The 18,365-nt window shown below is 36.5% G+C and overlaps 1 protein-coding gene across 22 annotated transcripts in view; it reads left to right on the top strand.

Annotated features, from left to right (window-relative positions):
• Positions 1–18,365, top strand: part of LOC133520049 (protein still life, isoform SIF type 1) — a 187,714-nt gene that overhangs the window by 125,792 nt on the left and 43,557 nt on the right. For 18 of the 22 annotated variants that reach the window (XM_061854332.1, XM_061854331.1, XM_061854333.1 and 15 more), the window contains 2 exons: positions 6,662–6,810; positions 17,967–18,246. In XM_061854332.1, coding sequence (XP_061710316.1) covers positions 6,662–6,810; positions 17,967–18,246 — 429 coding nt within the window. Of the gene's footprint in view, positions 1–68; positions 1,202–6,661; positions 6,811–17,966; positions 18,247–18,365 lie in introns of all 22 variants that reach the window. The other 4 variants (XM_061854337.1, XM_061854335.1, XM_061854336.1 and 1 more) reach the window with 1 other exon arrangement.

Below are 18,365 nucleotides of genomic sequence, written 5' to 3'. Positions count from 1 at the left end.
TAAATTAAATATTTGTATTTCCAAAGAAATCGGTGTGATATTGTTATAAAATAATATTTTCCTTAAAGATACAGGAATTAGATGGACAATCTTATATGGAAATAGGCGTGCAGTAAAGTGGTTTTCAGTAATAAAGTGCTAATAAAAATGACTGATAAATCTATAAAACTGTAGAATGTTGATATTACGACGATAACGGAGGCGAAGGTAGTGTCGCGGCGGGAGCGGAAGCGGAACAGGGAGCGGAGCGGCAGCGCAGGTGTCGGCGGAAGCCGGCGCGACATGAGGTGACGCCTGGCTCCGCCGCCGCTCCTCGCCAATGATGGTGGAGACGCATCGCGCGCCGCCGCCTCGTTGCGCGCGCGCGGAGCCCCGCGGCAAGCCCGCATCCGTCTCCGCGCCACCGTCGCTGGCCGGTAGCGACACCGTCATGCACCTCCGGCGCCGCCGCCATAAGACTGTGCACTTCGGTGAAAATCTTCTTATGCAAGTCTGCGCTGACCGAGCGCATTTGGCGGCCCTCGGAGCGAGGATCCCAGATGTCTCCTTCTGCCATAAGGCTCATACGGGGCTCCGCAAGGGTGATGCACGATTCTGCTGTGTGGCACATCATTGTTGCTTGGCCGCGGGTGCGCTTGCTGCACTGACGTCCAACGGCAAGCCAAAACCGCGAAGGGAGCGCAGCGGAGACTCGCACTCGAGCGGTGGTGAGACCGCAGATAAGAGCGAGGGCGGCGGCACCGTATCTAAGAAAGAACCGAAGCGTAAAACAAAACATCATCATCATCACCACCACCATAAGGTTCATAATTGCCCCTATCACGACGTTGCTCCTCCGCCCGAAGAAGAACCCGAAGAAAAGTCTATTGTGCCGAAGAAAACCGTTTCGCCTTATCTCTATATACCTAGTAAATTAGAACCCAACGTTCAGCAATTGTTCAGTTTTATTGAGAGCGTCTTAAGTGCCTGGGCCGCAGAGGAGGGTCTTACGAGTACTGGTGAATACTCCGAGCCGGACGAACGCATGGTGCGGCGGAGGAAGTTGAACAAGTACAAGAAACGCACTGATGTTCTCAACATTCGCCGCATCGTCTACGAAGTGTCCATATTGCATGGTACGAAGCTACTTGGGAACGTCAGATTTAGACATTACCACTGGAAAGGTACTGCCCAGACTTGCAACGAGGCGTTTCTTAGAAAGGTGAGAAATGTTAATAGTACGTATTTATACTCATTTACTCACAAAAGTTATACCTGACAGTTAAAAATAAGGTGGGCTTGTGAGTACTTCATTTAATCGATAAATTATTGATCGAGCGAGCGCTCCGTTTCAGCTTTGGCAAAAATGCTTTCGTATGTCTGTCGTACTGTCTGCCCCTACTAATCGCATTTCTGAACCCATTATCGTGAAATTTGGGCTTTACTCAAGCTTTGATAATTATATGCATGTTTGTCGATTCAGTTTTTGGTTATTTTTTTCAAAATAGTGGAGTCATGCATTTATTCAGTTTTAAGTTATGCAAAAATAGTCTCTCGAGATCTACATACAGCTCACGGAGTTACTAGTTAGCGTTAGTAGTGGCCAAAAGTATGGAAATAAGCTCATATGACAATAAAAACACTGTGATTGTCATACGATAGATTTTTATGCTACTCATTGATAATTAGAAAACAAAATAGCAAAAATGATATTAGAACATTTCAAAACAAAGAGTAGATAACTTGAATTCTGGTCACAGTTATTACCAGTTCAACATTTTATAAGGCAATTAAAAAGGGCAATATGTAACTTGTTCAATTTTTTAATAAGTTATTTTTTTGGACTTGCCTAATGTAAGTTTTTGGTTACTAAAATACAATAACAATAATAGAATCATACGGTGTACCCCTTACATTTTTTTTACCAGCCTATAACGTGTCCCAGTGCTGGGCAAAGAGCTCTCCCCCCTAGACTTCCAATCTTCCCGATGAACTGCAGCATCCGTCCAGTTGCTGAAAATGCGTCCAGGTCGTCCCGCGATCTCCTCTTAGGCCGACCATGCTGGCGTTTACGATGTGGCACCCACTCCGTGGCTAGTTTAGCCCACCTCTCACATTTTATTAAAGTTTCAAAAGGGCCTCTACGCTTCAGCTCCGCGCACGCCTCCCAAAAGTCCGGAACACCATTGTTCCGTGATGGGAAAGACATAGAAACATGATAGGTATATTAAAGAAATCAACGTTTTTCCATACTTTTGGCTAGCTTGCAGGGCTGTTTCTAGCATGACTTCCGAGTAAACTGCAAATGTATGTACGTTAAGATTGATTACGACAGAGCAAAAAAGCCCCAGATTGTATCTATAGAAAATTAGTAAACGGCACAATTCATTTGGTTGAGACAAAAAGCTCGTAGTAGATAGCTAACATTTTGACCTTATTTTAGTTTCCTCTTCGGGAAGCGCAATTTCCTTTCCTGCTAATGAGGCCTTTTCTTTTCCTTGAAAAATAACCCTCTATTTGTGTGTAAAATATTTAGCCTGCTTTTTGTGTCTTCTGTTGGCTTTGACGGACCTCTTTTATGTATTACTAATTAAATCACAAAGACATGAAACGAAGAACTGAACAATTAATTTCACAGATTTATGACTATATTTGAATTTTAGACTATTGTTGTTATAAAATCAATTTTAAACATCATCCTCCTAACTAGGTCAAATGAGGAACTATTTTATTGCAAAACAACTTACGCTGATTTACCTGTAGCCACTTAGGTCTTGCTCTAGGGATCAGTTTAAGCCTGGTACACGAAAATAGTCCGCTTTAGTGAAACTTTGTTCCAAACTAAAAACTTCTAGTTAACGGCGATATTCTATTTTGTACAACTTGCAGGCAAACTACTGGGACCGACTCTGAGGTGCCAAAAAGGGACTAAAATTAAACGCATTGGAGTTTCAGTTCCCAACTTTATTCTAGTTGTTGTCAGATTACGCCTCATTTACTTATGTATGTAAACATGCCCAGCTTCATTTTGTACATATGAACATAGTAATTTATTTTCTAAAATTGCTCATACTCGTACTTATAAAAGCGTAACGGCAACGTAGCCGGCGATAGCTGAAATGGTCGTTAGCAGATTTAAAGACGAATAAACGTTTCAAGAACCACGTTATTTTAACTAAAGCTAAAGGCACCTGTTTAAGATTATAACTGAGATTATAAATGTAACCCCTTATTTAAATGCTCACTAAAACCAGACGCACCTGCTACAAAGAACATCTGAAAAGGAAGCGCCGTTTATTTCGTTCGTTGGTAAGTTTGAACCCGCAGGCTTGGCAGAGGATTCACCGTTTCACCCTTCGTTGAGAAATTCAATGAATTTCATAAAATCCCTACTTAGAAGACGTTCGCTGTCTGTCTGCCATAAATTTACTGCTGGACTTTAGAAACATGTTGGTGCGTTAGCTAAAAATGCCTTTAGGATATAAATTATTCGTTTTGCTCATATATAAAGTAGCATACCTACGTATAGGTAAAAATTGTAAAACTCTTATCATAATTCTTATACTTTAGACGTACATGTACCTAAATAATTTGTAATTAGACTAATCAAAGTGTAAAATAATGATAACTTATTAGTTTTATCGTTGTATATCGTAGCTGGATAGATTCAATGTACGTATATATAGGTAATGTTTTTACGCGGGTAAAACTGCGGTGGTTCGCTTGAAATGGCAAGACGTGATGACTTTAATATTTCTTCATTTCATTCATCTCTGACGCAAACTGTAGTCCTACCTTCAGCTCAAGCCAGAATTTAATTTTATGAAGAAACTCGTGTTGGTATATTCTTTTTTTTTTGTCGTGAAAGCGAGGGCGCACGGCGTCGAGGGCCATCGAGGCGAGGGCGCGACCGCCGCGTGCGCCACAAAGAGTCTGCTTCCTTGTTCCCGCGTATATTGTGTCGCGATCAAAAGCGCAACAATCTTTAATTTAATTATAAATAATATAATATTACCTAGCATAATTTATTGACTGTCAAAATTTTTGTATGCTATCTAATATATCGACATAAAATAATTTCACCAAAAAAATTAAAAATTACCGTTTAGTTAAGAATAAAATATTATTTTAATCGATCCAATTTCTCAATAAAAAGCTAAGCAAATAAAATAAATATAATTAATTCTCAGTCATTTACATTCAAAGAAATACTTTGTAGCAAAATATCGCTCTATTCATCTAACTCGCTACACCCTAAACTTATTACTATAACCACTATTTTCCATGCTGGTGAACTCTCGATTTTCAAATCTCTATTCAATATTCATGTAATACCTCATAGTTAATGTGCCATATATAAACTTTTCCATTTACTTGAAGGTTTTAACCGCATGATAAACATGCGGTTAATTACTTTACATAGGTAACGCATACACAGGTTACGTATACATGGTACGCATACAAATACACGTGCTAGCTAGCTGATATGTTACTGGTAGGAAATTGACAAACACAACGGGCAATACAGCTTAAGTTCACGAAACAATGCAAATTATAGTATGAAATTGCTATCTACCTTGCAACGCCCATGATACAAAAAATATATGATTAACAGAAATACTTGCTTTGGAATAATAAAAAATATGGTTTCACGAACCGAAAATGAGGTACAGAATAAAAATTAATTGTCTTAAAAATGTACTTAAAAACGGAAAGACAGCAAAATGAAACCTTCAAATACTTACTACAACTCGACTGGTATTGTAGTGAGCACAATTTAAGGACTTCTTTTTTACTGATGTACAACAAATAAAGTCAGGTACGGTTCAAGTAACACGTTCGCCGCAGGCTTCCATCTTCAGACGCCTGTTCAAAACGCCCACCTTACACTAGAATGAGTTGGTAAGCTTTCAAAGTGTAATAACATCTTTTATAAAATCGGTTAGATGCCAAATCATTGCTTACCGAACTCGATGAATACCGCTGTAACAGATTAATTCACACGTTTTTTCACGGTTCGATGAACCAAACAAAGAATGTTTGGATCGGTGTGGAGTTACCATTTGTAAGACTTGATTCAGAAAAATGTAAACAATTTTACTACATAGTTTTCTTTCGTTATGAAAATGAAATATTAGTAGCATATAAATAGCAACTTACATTGTCATACATTGGCTGATGTCCAGTCTACGCTCCATTCTCCGCTTGATCAAATATGCTCGCGAACGGAACTCGCTCAAAGCGTGATTGGGCCGACATCGACACGGGTTCAGTGCTGCCCAGAGGCCATTGTAAACAATTGAAGAAATATTGGTTCGGGTCCAAAGCGAGGCTAACTGAGCGAAAAACTCGACCGTGCGGATGAACCCAATGATTGCCAACGATTTTAGAAACGAAATATTTATCGACTAGTTTTTATTTAACCTCGCCCTTATTACAAATAGTGTTGACTCTGCCCGGCTTATTGATGCCACTGTGAGCGGTCGCAGCGTCCTCATTTTGTAAAGTTTCTTTGAGATAAAAAAAAACGCAACATGCTTACCATGTGGGTCAGTAGTTCCTAGTTTTTAATGGACGGTCCAGTGCTGTTTCGTAAAGTTTTAACGAAACTGAGAGTAGTTTTTCCAATAGGCTAGTTTTCCACAGATAAATTATGTTGTTTCACAGCAATCGTTAAGAGTAAAGCCAGGATATTTGAAAGGGAACAAAATATATGATGCGCCGCGCGAGTCTTGTGACGAAAGATTTTGCTTTCGCCCGGTTTTTAACGTTATATCGTCAGATATTTTATACTAAAATTATGCTGCTTTAGTATGCAGGGTAGCGATAAGCAATTTAAAAGAATTGAAAATTTTACGTGTTTCCGTGTTTTTTTTTTCTGTCGTGAAAGCTTTAACATTTAAGGTTTTTGTTCGAGTCTGCCCTCGCCAATATAGTCTAGTTTTCGAGTGATTTATACATGGATTTTTACTTTGATTAAAACATGTAAAAATTCAATATAAAACTACAATTTTGCGTTAGGCCCCCTCTGAAATGAATGGAATTTATGAAAAATCACGAAGAAATATAGAGTAGCATAAACTATCATAACTCATATAAGAACTAAACATGAAATATAGTAAACCTTTTACTTTGTGTTTCTTTATTATGAGAGAGACTTTAATAAGAGAGAGTTTTTTTTTTATGTATGAAAGATTAATATGAAATGTCATGTAAATAGGTATACATGTAATTCTACAGATCCGAAGCAAAACAAATAGCAGATGTATCTAACAAAAGGAAAAACGGGTGCAGCGTAAAGCGGTCTATAATTTCCGTCCATCGCATAACATCCGGGTACGATTACCCCTTAGCCACGCGGCTACTGTCATATAATCGTGATTTTTCCGATCAAAATCCGTTCCACTGACGTCAGAATCAGAAGTAGCGGAAAGGTTACATGAAATTTAAGTAAAATTTATTCGATAACATTTCTATCAGAAAAAAATCCTGTCAATTATGTAATTTTCAAGAGTTGAAATATGTCACCGTTAAGGAAATATGTGAAATGTTTCAGAAATTTCCCAACTGTAGTCTTTAATATGACATTACTGAAGTCATTACTTAAATCTTTCTGACTTTTAAGTACTTAACAAATAACACTGCCTGGAGAAATAGTACAAGTTGTTTTATTTGCCACCAGATATCGGACGACGATCGTATGTCACTGACGACGGCGGTGTCAGACGAGGAGGACCCCGGCGAGAGCGCGATGAACTCACCGTACAAGGGCAAGCAGACCGGCGCTGCGGCGGCCTCTTTCAACTGCACTGGTGCTGTTAGAAAAGCTGGGTGAGTTGCATGCTACCTAATGGTTCTACTTAAGATGAAAATAGAGGACCCCCGCGAAACCATCATTTCGTACAATCGTAGTCCTCGTTTTCCTCTCTCGATGTTAACATTATTGGAAATATTTTGACACAATTTGTTTTATATCAACCACAGCCCTTTAAGCATGTTTGATATTTTTGAATTAGAAACATTAAAAAAAATGGGTGTAATCGGTTTCTTGCACTTAATTTTCACAATAATTAAAAAATCTAAAAAAACAAACAAATCAAATCAGATTATGCAAAATAGAGCAAGATCCCAGAGCCCCCAGACCTTACTTATTTTCTCATTAATAAAATGTATGGGATAATGTGATGTTAGAATATACTTTTAATGTCTGCATACTTCCTATATTGGCCCGACGGCCATTTGTCCGGCACAAGGTGTAACTATCTAGTTAGCCGAAACAAAAGCTAGAAAGTTGCATTTTGCACATCAGGTAACGTTTATAAAGTATACGAGAAACAACTTAAAAAAATCGACCCCTAAAGGGGTTAAAAAGGGGATGGCAATTTATATCAACATATAAATTGCCATCCCATACAAGTTTAATTTTAAGTTAAAAACTTAAAAATGGTCTGGGAATGTTGATTATCAATTTTTAACAATATTTTCTAAAACATACATAAAAATCAGGTATGAGAATTTAAGAAAATGTTAGTATCATTTTTATCTATCTTTAGCACCTTGTGCCGGACAACCATCCCCATCCGGGAGGGGCCCAACCATTATGATCTCATAATCATGATTGCACTTATAGCAAAATTTTATGTGGGTCAGGGGGATGGTTGGGCCCCTCCAATTGGTCTGGCTACCTACAATACGTTTTGTAATAGTTATCTGAGCATCATTAACAAAAATCAAGAGTGAGAATATAAGTAAAGGTACAATAAGTTATGGCCGGCGAAAATGGTCTGGCAATGTTAATTACCAAATTTTTGATTATATTTTCTAAAGCATAGATCAAAGTCAGCCATGAAAACCTTTAGGACCTTGTACCGGACAAATGGCCGTCGGGCCAATATAGCAAGTATGCACACATTAAAAGTACATTCTAACGCTACATTATCCCATACATTTTATTCATGAGAAAATAAGTAAAGTCTGGCGGCTCTGGGATCTTGGACTATATTGTTAAAGATCAAATATTAAGGTAGATATCATATTGTAAGAATCCTCATATGCCTCTCGCCTCTTTTTAACTCTGTTAACACATTTAGTGCCAGCGCGAGACACTTACGAGCGTAGCCGATGATAACACGGGAAAAACCATAGGGAGCCTAAAGTGCCTCGGAGAACCCGACATTATTGTATGTGTTATTGTAGACACACCTGCATTTGCTACGCCGTAGCGCGTAGTATAAAAATATTCTGGTATGAAGATAAATAGGGTATTCAGTATAACAGGCACGCAGCTTGCTTCATATATATTATTATCCCCTTCTAGTATCATGATCTACGTGACATTTTTGGAAGATTAGGAGAGCAATGCAGAACTATGACGTCAAAAAGCTGGTCGCACAAGTATCCGATTTCAGCCTATTTATAGCTAGCCATATTTATGTACTAGGCTGTGAATAATTACATAATTTCAAAAGCAAATTAAATATTTAAAAAACCGAATAAGTGCGAGTTGGGCTCGCCCACCGAGGGTTCCGTACAAATTTAACTTTTTTTATGTTTTACTAATTTACAGTATTGAGATTTTTACCTGTAATTGTCTAGTGTAACACAATATTATTTGCCAATTTTCATAGTTCTAGGTCAACGGGAAGTACCCTATGAATTCTGATTTCCTTGAGAGTGTCGAAATATACGTTTTTTTGCGGCATAAACAGCCGTATCTTTTTTTACGTTTATTTAGAAGTTTCATTTTTTCACAGCTTCAAGGGACTGTACTAGATCTATATATTGTTTAAATTTCAACTCGATCCTCCACGCGTTCCCAAGATAAAGGGTTTTGATAGACAGACGGACGGACGGATAACAAAGTGATCCTATAAGAGTTACGTTTTTTCCTTTTGAGATACGGAACCCTAAAAATAAGTAAATAAGTCTATGCATGCATAGCAGATTTTAATATTTTGAGCTTCATATGTTAGTAAATAAAGATATATAGGTTCACAAACTCCAACAAGATAAAACAAACAAGTATAAACGGATATGCGGATCATGCTTCATACTTTGCCGAAAGGGGCTAGAATCACTTTTTTATTTTATGTTTCCGTGTCGTTGTTTGTTTTTGCATTTCCATAACGTCTTCTTAAGTTAAATCTCGTGACAAAACCCGGAAAGTAATATAACTTCATACGTATTCTTCTTTTTTAAGAACACATATTAACGACGTTACGCGGGAACTGTTTATTTATGTTAGAAGACATATGTAGGTACTTTTCAAAGGCTATTCCGAATTTCAAATGTAATTAAGTGTCTAAAAGTAAGTAAATAAAAAATAATAAAGATATATGAAACAATCTTGCACAAATTGCCCTATACGCTTAAATATTAATTAAGTAGTTATGTTATTAGTAGTAGACGAGATTTTTCATATCCAAATGCCTTTACAGCGTTTCAAGGATTACAAAACTATCGAACCTCTATTAAGTTATAGAGGGTGGAGCCTGTAACATGAGCAAATAATTAAAACATAGATTGTACTCCTCCAATGGTGACACTTTTTTTCAAACACTTTTAAAAACTATGAAGCCAGACTTGCCATTTTCCATAGAAATTGAATATTATCTTCAGTGTACGCCATCATCGTTGTAATTGACGTTGCCTGTCACGCCTTAAATATAAAAAAATCGTAATATAATAAACTTTAAACTTTCCAAAAAATCATAACACCATTCATTCATTTTTCATTTGTAGTTTTACATGTATGTAAAATGTATAATTGTTGGTGCAATAAAGAATATTTACTTACTTACTTACTTACAGCATTCATTTCTAAGGGTCGCTGAACAAATGCTGGTCAGTTTGAGGAGTAGCGCCTACAGTATTTTTAAAAAAATTACGTAATTCATGATACTAGAAGGGGATAATAATATACATATATGAAGCAAGCTGCGTGCCTGATATACTGAAGACCCAATTTATCTTCATACTAGAATACTTTTATACTTACTATGCGCTACGGCGTAGCAAATGCAGGTGTGGCTACAATAAACACAACGATGTAAAAGCTAGCTACCCTCTACGCGGGTTCGTTCGAGACGCTTTTCGCTCCCTTTGGTTTTTGCCGTGTTATAATCAGCATGTGTACATTATACTTTAAAATGTGTTTTTTTCTGAATTTAAAATATGCCAATGAAGTATTAAAATATGCCATTTAAACTACATACTATGATTACGGGTGCGGCTCCGAGCATAACTTACTTTAAGTTTCGGAATAGAAGACGGAGTTCTCGCGGAGAATTCAATATCCATTCAATGTACACGCCGTTGCAGTTTTATGCCTAGATGAAGAAAAACAAAATGTGTAATATAAATGCCTGCCTCTCTGCAGATTTAAAAATAAAATGTAACTGAGAAGAGACGGTAAGGAAGAAAGGCAGTGTCGTACGTCGCTGACGAGTTTCTGTTGGAGCCTTAGGCGTTCTTTATGTTCCTTGCGGCTACAATCCGCTCCCATGAATCCCAAATGACCGGAGGGAAATCTTAGCCGTGACCCTTTCAAACGCTGCAAAAACTGAAGGCGTAAGACGAGAGCCTCTTCGACGGATATTCGCAAACAACTTCCTTATACGGGAACAATACGAAGCGAATGTCGTGTATCCTTAGGTTAATATAATATGTTTGAAGTTACCTAGACTTGAGTTACTACCTATTTTGTATCTGATGTTCCTTTTTGGTATAATGAGAAGAGGAAGCCCGGAAGACATGCCTATGAGAGTGAGTTATAGCGGTACCTATAAAGATATTTACAACACGCACGAGGCAATGTTAGTGACTTATTTTTAGAACATATGAGAGGATAGGATATCTTGTTAGTAACAAATAAGTATGTCAAAGTGATAAAATTGTTAAGCAATAATTAAATCAGTAAAGAAATTAAATAAAAAAATTAAAATTAAATACGTTATTGCTATTTCTTATGACATCGATCAATAACTACATGTCTTCCTCTTTGACGATTAAGTGTTACACTTATCATTTTATCTGGATTTGTTATGGATATTTCATTTCATTTATTTATTTGTGATTCTCATTTCAGAATACAATTTAGAATCCGGTTAGATTGCTGTAGCATAATTAAAAATATATTTACAACAATGAAAATAGAAAGCAATACGTTTGTCTTTCATTTTTTATACTACGTCGTGGCAAACAAGCATACGGACCGTCTGATGGTAAACAGTCTCCGTAGTCTATGTACGCCTGCAACTCCAGAGGATTTACATGCACGTTGCCGACTCTAACACTCCGCACCGTCGTTAAGCTCTGGCAAACTTACTCACCAGCAGGAACAAAACATTATTGCATTATATATAGTACCCATTAACGCTTTTGCGCATTGAATTGAGTCCGTAATTCAATAAGATATTTTTTAGAGAAGTGACAACTTTAGTAAGCGAAAGGAACTTAATTTCGGTTGGCAAGGCGTTATAATATAAACCTTTGCCGCAACATACCTATGATATCTTAAAAACCTTGCTTTTGTACCTACAGGAACCTGAACGTTATGACTTCATGAGCAAATATTTTATAGAGCTTATCACGTTTTTAGCGCATGTATATCAGGATATCATTGTACAATCTTGCAGATATAGAGCGCCGACGGAATAGGCAAGCATAATATATTATATATAATATAATTGCTTAAAGGATTCCCTGCACGACTCACGGCCACACTTAATTCAATCAAAACACGCATACATTTTTTTGTAATAAGTACAATCTTTGTATATTTACACAGTTATCCCAAATAACTAATCCAAGAATTATGTTTAGTTGAAATTTCGTCTCAATCCTCGAATTGCATAAGCGAATATAACCACTCCGGTGTTACGGGTGTCTATAGTTAAGCGACGGTTATCGCTTACCATTTCGTCAGGTGATTCGTCTGTTTGTTTGCCTCCTATATCACTAAAAAATGTTTTTTCCAACTTACATTTTCATACCCCTAAAAAATTCGATTTATGGGTAATCGAGAATTTTATTATTTAAATTAATATCCATAGGATTAGTTTTAATGTTGTTGTTGGAGCGCTGGTGGCCTAGCGGTAAGACCGTGCGACTTGCAATCCGGAGGTCGCGGGTTCAAACCCCGGCTCGTACCAATGAGTTTTTCGGAACTTATGTACGAAATATCATTTGATATTTACCAGCCGCTTTTCGGTGAAGGAAACATCGTGAGGAAACCGTCTAATCCCAACAAGGCCTAGTTTTACCCTCTGGGTTGGAAGGGCAGATGGCAGTCGCTTTCGTAAAAATTAGTGCCTACGCCAAATCTTGGGATTAGTTGTCAAGCGGACCCCAGGCTCTCATGAGCCGTGGCAAAATGCCAGGACAACGCGAGGAAGAAGAAGAGGATTAGTTTTAATGTTTCTAAAATGTACCTACTATTCTCTTTATGTGTATTAGTATATAAGTTGATAGTATAAACTAATCAATATCTTTCGCCAGGCTAAGGTTTTCCACTTCACTCCTCTTAAACTTATAGAGTACACGTGTAGATTAATACATTTGGAAGAAAGTTAACATACACTTGGGGCAACCCAAAACTGGATTGTGTGCTATTTTGTCTTAAATCAACTACATTTTATGATCTCTCAGTTTCACAAGGGAGGATATTTTTCATTTTCTAGCGCTCGATTTCGTCATTCGAAAATCTGTGGAATACAACGAAATGCCTTTTTAAAAATACGAATAATAGAAATGAGTTGGGCCTAGCAGTGCAGATATTATTAAAGTGACAACAAGCACTCAAGCGATCTTTTAAAAATCGGTCCCAGGTTAAAGAAATGTCATAAAAAATCCAGATCAAATTCATAGCCTCTAGGTACCTACAGACTTATAATATAACGTCTTTCAGAATCTAATAGAATTTTGGGCTAATAAAACATTTTTAGTCATTAATCACTCAATCCGTTAGGCAGCTGCCCGACCAACGGCGATAAAGCCAGTAAAGACCGACTTTTTTACCGCAGAAGAAATTACTTTTAGATGTAGATCTCGTGTGAATAAAAGAGATGAATTTATTAATCGCTGATCTTTTTCACACGTCACAAACATACTACCGGTCTATACTTTTGCACTCGCGTCAAAGAAAACGTGCCTTATGAGACTAAAGAATGTGAGCTATACTTTTAATAATGAATAAGTGATCTCAAATATACAGAGCATTAAAGAGACTTTTTTTTTCATACAGGTATTTAACAGTCAAGATAAATAACATAGACGAATGTTACTCGTATGTCTAAAAGATGTACGGTCCGTGAGGGATATGCTAATTGATTTTCCCACTCGGGCAAAGCGATGAGGCAATCTATTATTAAAAAAACAACTGCAGTATAAAAGCGAACTGAAATGTTAAATATATTTTTTAGATAAATGTTAAATGTAGTCACTTATCTTAATGAATGTACATTACAAAATAACTATGCTGTCAAAGTCGTAAGCATCAACACAAAAGTTTATTTATTTATTTATTTATTTATTTAACCTTTATTGCATAATAAAAATAAGTACAAATGGCAGATTTAATTTCTCGAGGCATGAAGCAAGGCAAACATGGCAAAACAGAAATTTTCGAATGTGGGTGCAGTGAGATAAATAATTCAGAAAACATAACAATTATAAGCTATTTTGGATAGCTAATAACAATTCTGGACATTGACAACATTATTTAAACGTTTATGTTTATTTAGGAACGTGACTGTAGAGTCTGTCAGTCGTGTCCGTCAGTGTAACTGTATAGCCTGGGTTCATATCATTCACGATGACAAGCAGATTTATCAAATATAACCGTTAATAACATGGCATTACGAGTCAAGGCGCGCGTCTTCGTGAATGACACGATTTATAGGCAAGTAACCTTGATGCATTGCATTTAAAAGGTCCTCCGACTACAATCGAAATAATATCGATACGCTCCTTATTTGGGCAGTTGTGTAAAAAAAATGTATAACGCTACAGGTATATAATATATGTCTTAATTCCTTGTATTTTTGTTCTGTTCAAAACTGTGATAGAATAGCAATTTTATCGATAACTTCCCAACTCTGACTTAGAAATCAGCTTTTTCCATTTTGTTGGAACGGGTTCAAGTAATTAATACCTCGGCGAATATAACTTTATTTGAAGGGTTAAGCTATCGAAACCAAATCAAACACACTGTATAGGCGTTCGATAAATCATCTCTATAGAAAATTAGAGAACGTCAGCATTATCCTGAAGCGCAAGTAAAGCACTTCATAAATCACTTAATTTAGCCGCACCTTTATTCCTAGCAATGATTAATGTCCCCCCTAATGGTTATAAGTGGCGAAGTACTTATATGGCTACGTGAGCAGGAGCCAACCTTGATTGTGTATATTATCTTGCGCCATTCTCACTGTATTGACTAGCAAAACACCAATATCAATTTCCGTTAATTGAGACATTGTAATGTAGACAAACAACATGTTATAAATAAAGTAACATACCTAGTACATTCACACTTGAGTAGTTAGCGCTGATTAAGATTCGAGTCCTTTCAGTCCTCTGCTTTTAAGATTCCACAGTGTTTTTACTCATATAATTATGCTGAAACTGGAATTCTTTTCAACTTGTTAGAGACCCGAATCTTTTGTGGAATCTTGAGTCCTTTTCAGAAAACTATCTTTTTTTTTACAAAAAAAAACGGCCAAGTGCGAGTCGGACTCGCGCACCGAGGGTTCCGTACAAACATGTAGTACAAACATATATTACTATATGATGTAACTAAAACTTTACAGTTTTCGCATTTTTTTCTTTATCTGTGCTATAAGACGTTGCTTCGTACCAAATTTCAAAATTCTGAGTTCACGAAAAAGTACCCTGTAGGTTTTGATACTTTTGATTCCCTTGCGAGTGTCGAAAATTTACGGAAATTTGTGGCATAAACGGCTGTATCTTTTGATTGCGTTAGCTTAGAAGTTTGATTTTCTCACAGCTCCAAGGGACAGCAGGCTTGAGTATTTGATATACGTTCCAGTTTGATACCTCCACATGTTCCTGAGAAAAAGGGTCTTGACAGACAGACAGATAGACGGACGGACAACAAAGTGATCCTACAAGGGTTCCGTGTTTTCCTTTCGAGGTACGGAACCCTAAAAATCACAATGCATTGTCTTCATGTTAAAATCATTGGTTAGGTATACATACCTTACAATATCACTTATTTTCTTTTTCTGTTACTAGTATTTCGATAAAACATACAAAATGTTTGCTTAACGGCCCGATTTTAATTTTAAGATACGTCAAAATTTTGCTAAAGATTCGATATGGATCGGATATGTCAGTATCAAAAGTGACGTTTTTGTTTGGAGAAACGAAACGTCACTTTTGACATTGGCATATCTCTTTATTCGGAGGCTCGTGTTCTATTGAGTTACGCTTTAAAAAAGACTATGAAGGACGCGACTCGGTATTAAGACTCGGAAGTTTTTCAGCGCAGATTCTCGTAAAAACGAGTCGAGTTCTTCAAAGACTCAAAAGACTCAAGTTTCTACCAACACCATGCGTTGTCAATAGGCATACTAATATAACACATGTTTTTATACTAATAACATAATTATGATCGATACTATCGAGAGTAGCCAGGTATCCTTGAAATATTAGGTACATCCTTTAGTTAAACGCGGATGATTTAGTGATAAGGGTGATACCGAAATATTTTTATACCCAACTATGGGGAGGATTAAGATCCTTACTGTCGAGTAATCGTGAGGCAAATCCAAAGGGAAAGGTATATAAACTGTAGTAGTCTATATATCTATGTATATGGGCATAGAGAAAAAAGTACATAGAGTGCTCACTCCATTACATCAGTTTTGTTACCAAAACGCTTATTATTTTCGTAGTCGACATCTAGCACCGAGTAGCGGAATTATGAGTACCGCTATTTGACACTAGATGTCTCAAGTGTCGCGACAGACGAAAATTGTATTGCTCCACAATTTGCAACTAATATTACAAGTAGAAGGAATTGAAAATAGAGTTCCGGTTAATCTTGTTATAATATTAGCTGTAAATTGTTGACCATTAGATTTTTCGTTCGTCGCAACATCTATTGTCAAGTAGCAGTACTGATAGTTCGATGCTAGATGTTGAATACGAAAATAATAAGCGTTTTTGTAACAAAACTGATATATGGAGTGAGCACTCTATATGCTTACTTATTTATCTATAATATGGGTAGCTTTTATCAGGTTTTTACAATGTGTCTTGAGTAACGTCAAAAGTACTCAGCCAATTAATATTGATTCAAAAGATTTTTGAAGCCCCAGTTGCCATAGGCTACATTTATACATTATAAATAAACTAAAAAAGCAGTTCCTGAACGAAAAAAAACCTTGCAGCTTTCCTTTTATATGACTTATTTTTAATTATATCGTTTTCAAAGAAAAAAACAGCCTGTAGAAATGAGATTTCCGTGTTGCCACTACAAATTTAGGTTCGAAATTGCTACGGACTTGAAATGTTTTTCTTTAATATAAAGACGATAGTGGACGACCACTTCTCTGTACAAACGTAGTCCCTATTTTCCTTAATGGGTATTGAACATTTCAGAAACAGTTTTACACTATTTAATGTATATTGACTTTGCTGTTCCCCTACGTTAGATTTTTTATAATTTAAAAAGAATTTGTATTTCACTTTTAACTTCCGTAATACCTTGTAATACCATGGTTGCAACGAATAAGGTATAATGATTATAATAATCAAAACTTCGAAAAGAAAATCTAACGAAGAGGCGAATTTTATAAACATATTTTCTATATATCAATATCCAGAGAGGAAAATGGGGACTACATTTGTATGGAGAACCGGTCGTCTCCTTTTCTCTTAAGTATATTAAAAATGTGTTAATACTAATTGAAGTTAAAATTAAGAAGTTGTTTATTTATCATAAAAAAAAAAAAGTTATAAAAACCCCTCCCTCATCTTTCGGTATTATTTAACATTATTAGAAATGTCGCCGATGGCCGTACGCAAATAATTTGATTGACACTTCAAAATTCATAAATGAAGGAGTTTCTGAAAGTGATTGTGTCTAGGTTGTATGTAGTTATTATTTTTATTAGCAAAAAATTATGAAGGTTTAGTTACATATAATGACGTTTGACATTTGATTTCGATGTGATGTCTAGCAAACTTATTTGCTGCCTATGCAAAAAAGGCAAAAACAGCAAAAAGCGATAACCGGAATCGCAGTCTCAAAATAATGTACCAAAAGCTTTAAGAATCCACACAGATTTCTAAAAAAAGACCATCAAGCAACTTCGGCAAGCGCTGCTATTGGACCCATGGAACTACTCGACAAGGCAAAGCTGTATCGATACAAACTTTTGATCCGACTTAAACAATATTGTACACCATGCTGGAAGAAAAATGATAATAAAAAAATAGACAATATAGTTAATTTAATTGAACAAATGCGTGATTTGCAAATCGATTTAGCAAATAAATAGTGCTACTTATTTTATTTTAGATAACGAGACAAATAAATTAATTGCTTAGGTGACAAATATACAAGCTTTTTATTGAGTAATAATAGCGCAAATAGATGAAGGTATTCAGCTTTTTGTGGAAAAAATTAATACCTGGCTAGCTTTTTTTAATGCAACAAATGCATTGTGATTTCATATATAGGTAACTTAGTTTCATATTTTAACGCCCTCCTAGACTAGTCGGTAGTGACCCTGCCTATGAAGCAGGACAACCAGGGTTCGTTTTAATCACAAATATTTGATTCTGAGTTATGGATATTTTCTATGTTTATTAGTATTTATATAAACCTATTAAATATATATATGGTCGCCTAGTGCCCACAACTAAGGACTAGGTCGATCTGTGTAAAATCGTACCATACCTAATACCTATTTATTTATTATTATTAAGTTATTTAACTTAGATTTGTTTGACCACAGTTTCCTGAGTGTGAAGAAGTGGCTGCTACGCAAGAAACATCAGATCGAATTAGCTCGAAAACGAGGTTGGAAGGGCTATTGGGTATGCCTAAAAGGCACCACGCTCCTGTTCTACCCGTGCGACTCGAGGGAGGGCCGCTCCGTCGAGGCGGCGCCCAAACACCTGATCATTGTTGACGGAGCCATTATGCAGCCCATCCCTGAACATCCGAAGCGTGATTATATATTCTGCCTGAGCACCGCGTTCGGCGATGCGTATTTATTCCAAGCACCTTGCCAAGTGAGTGTGATACCTTCATTTAATATTCCTAATCGCATTATAATCATGTGCATTATACGGCCGAATAAGCACAGATACATATCTAGATAGATAGATAATTTTTTTATTCATACTCACAA

The sequence above is a fragment of the Cydia pomonella genome, chromosome 7, assembly GCF_033807575.1.
Source record: "Cydia pomonella isolate Wapato2018A chromosome 7, ilCydPomo1, whole genome shotgun sequence".
NCBI lineage: Eukaryota > Metazoa > Arthropoda > Insecta > Lepidoptera > Tortricidae > Cydia > Cydia pomonella.
Note: the sequence above shows the minus strand (reverse complement) of the source record. Positions and strands in the feature narration are given on the sequence as shown.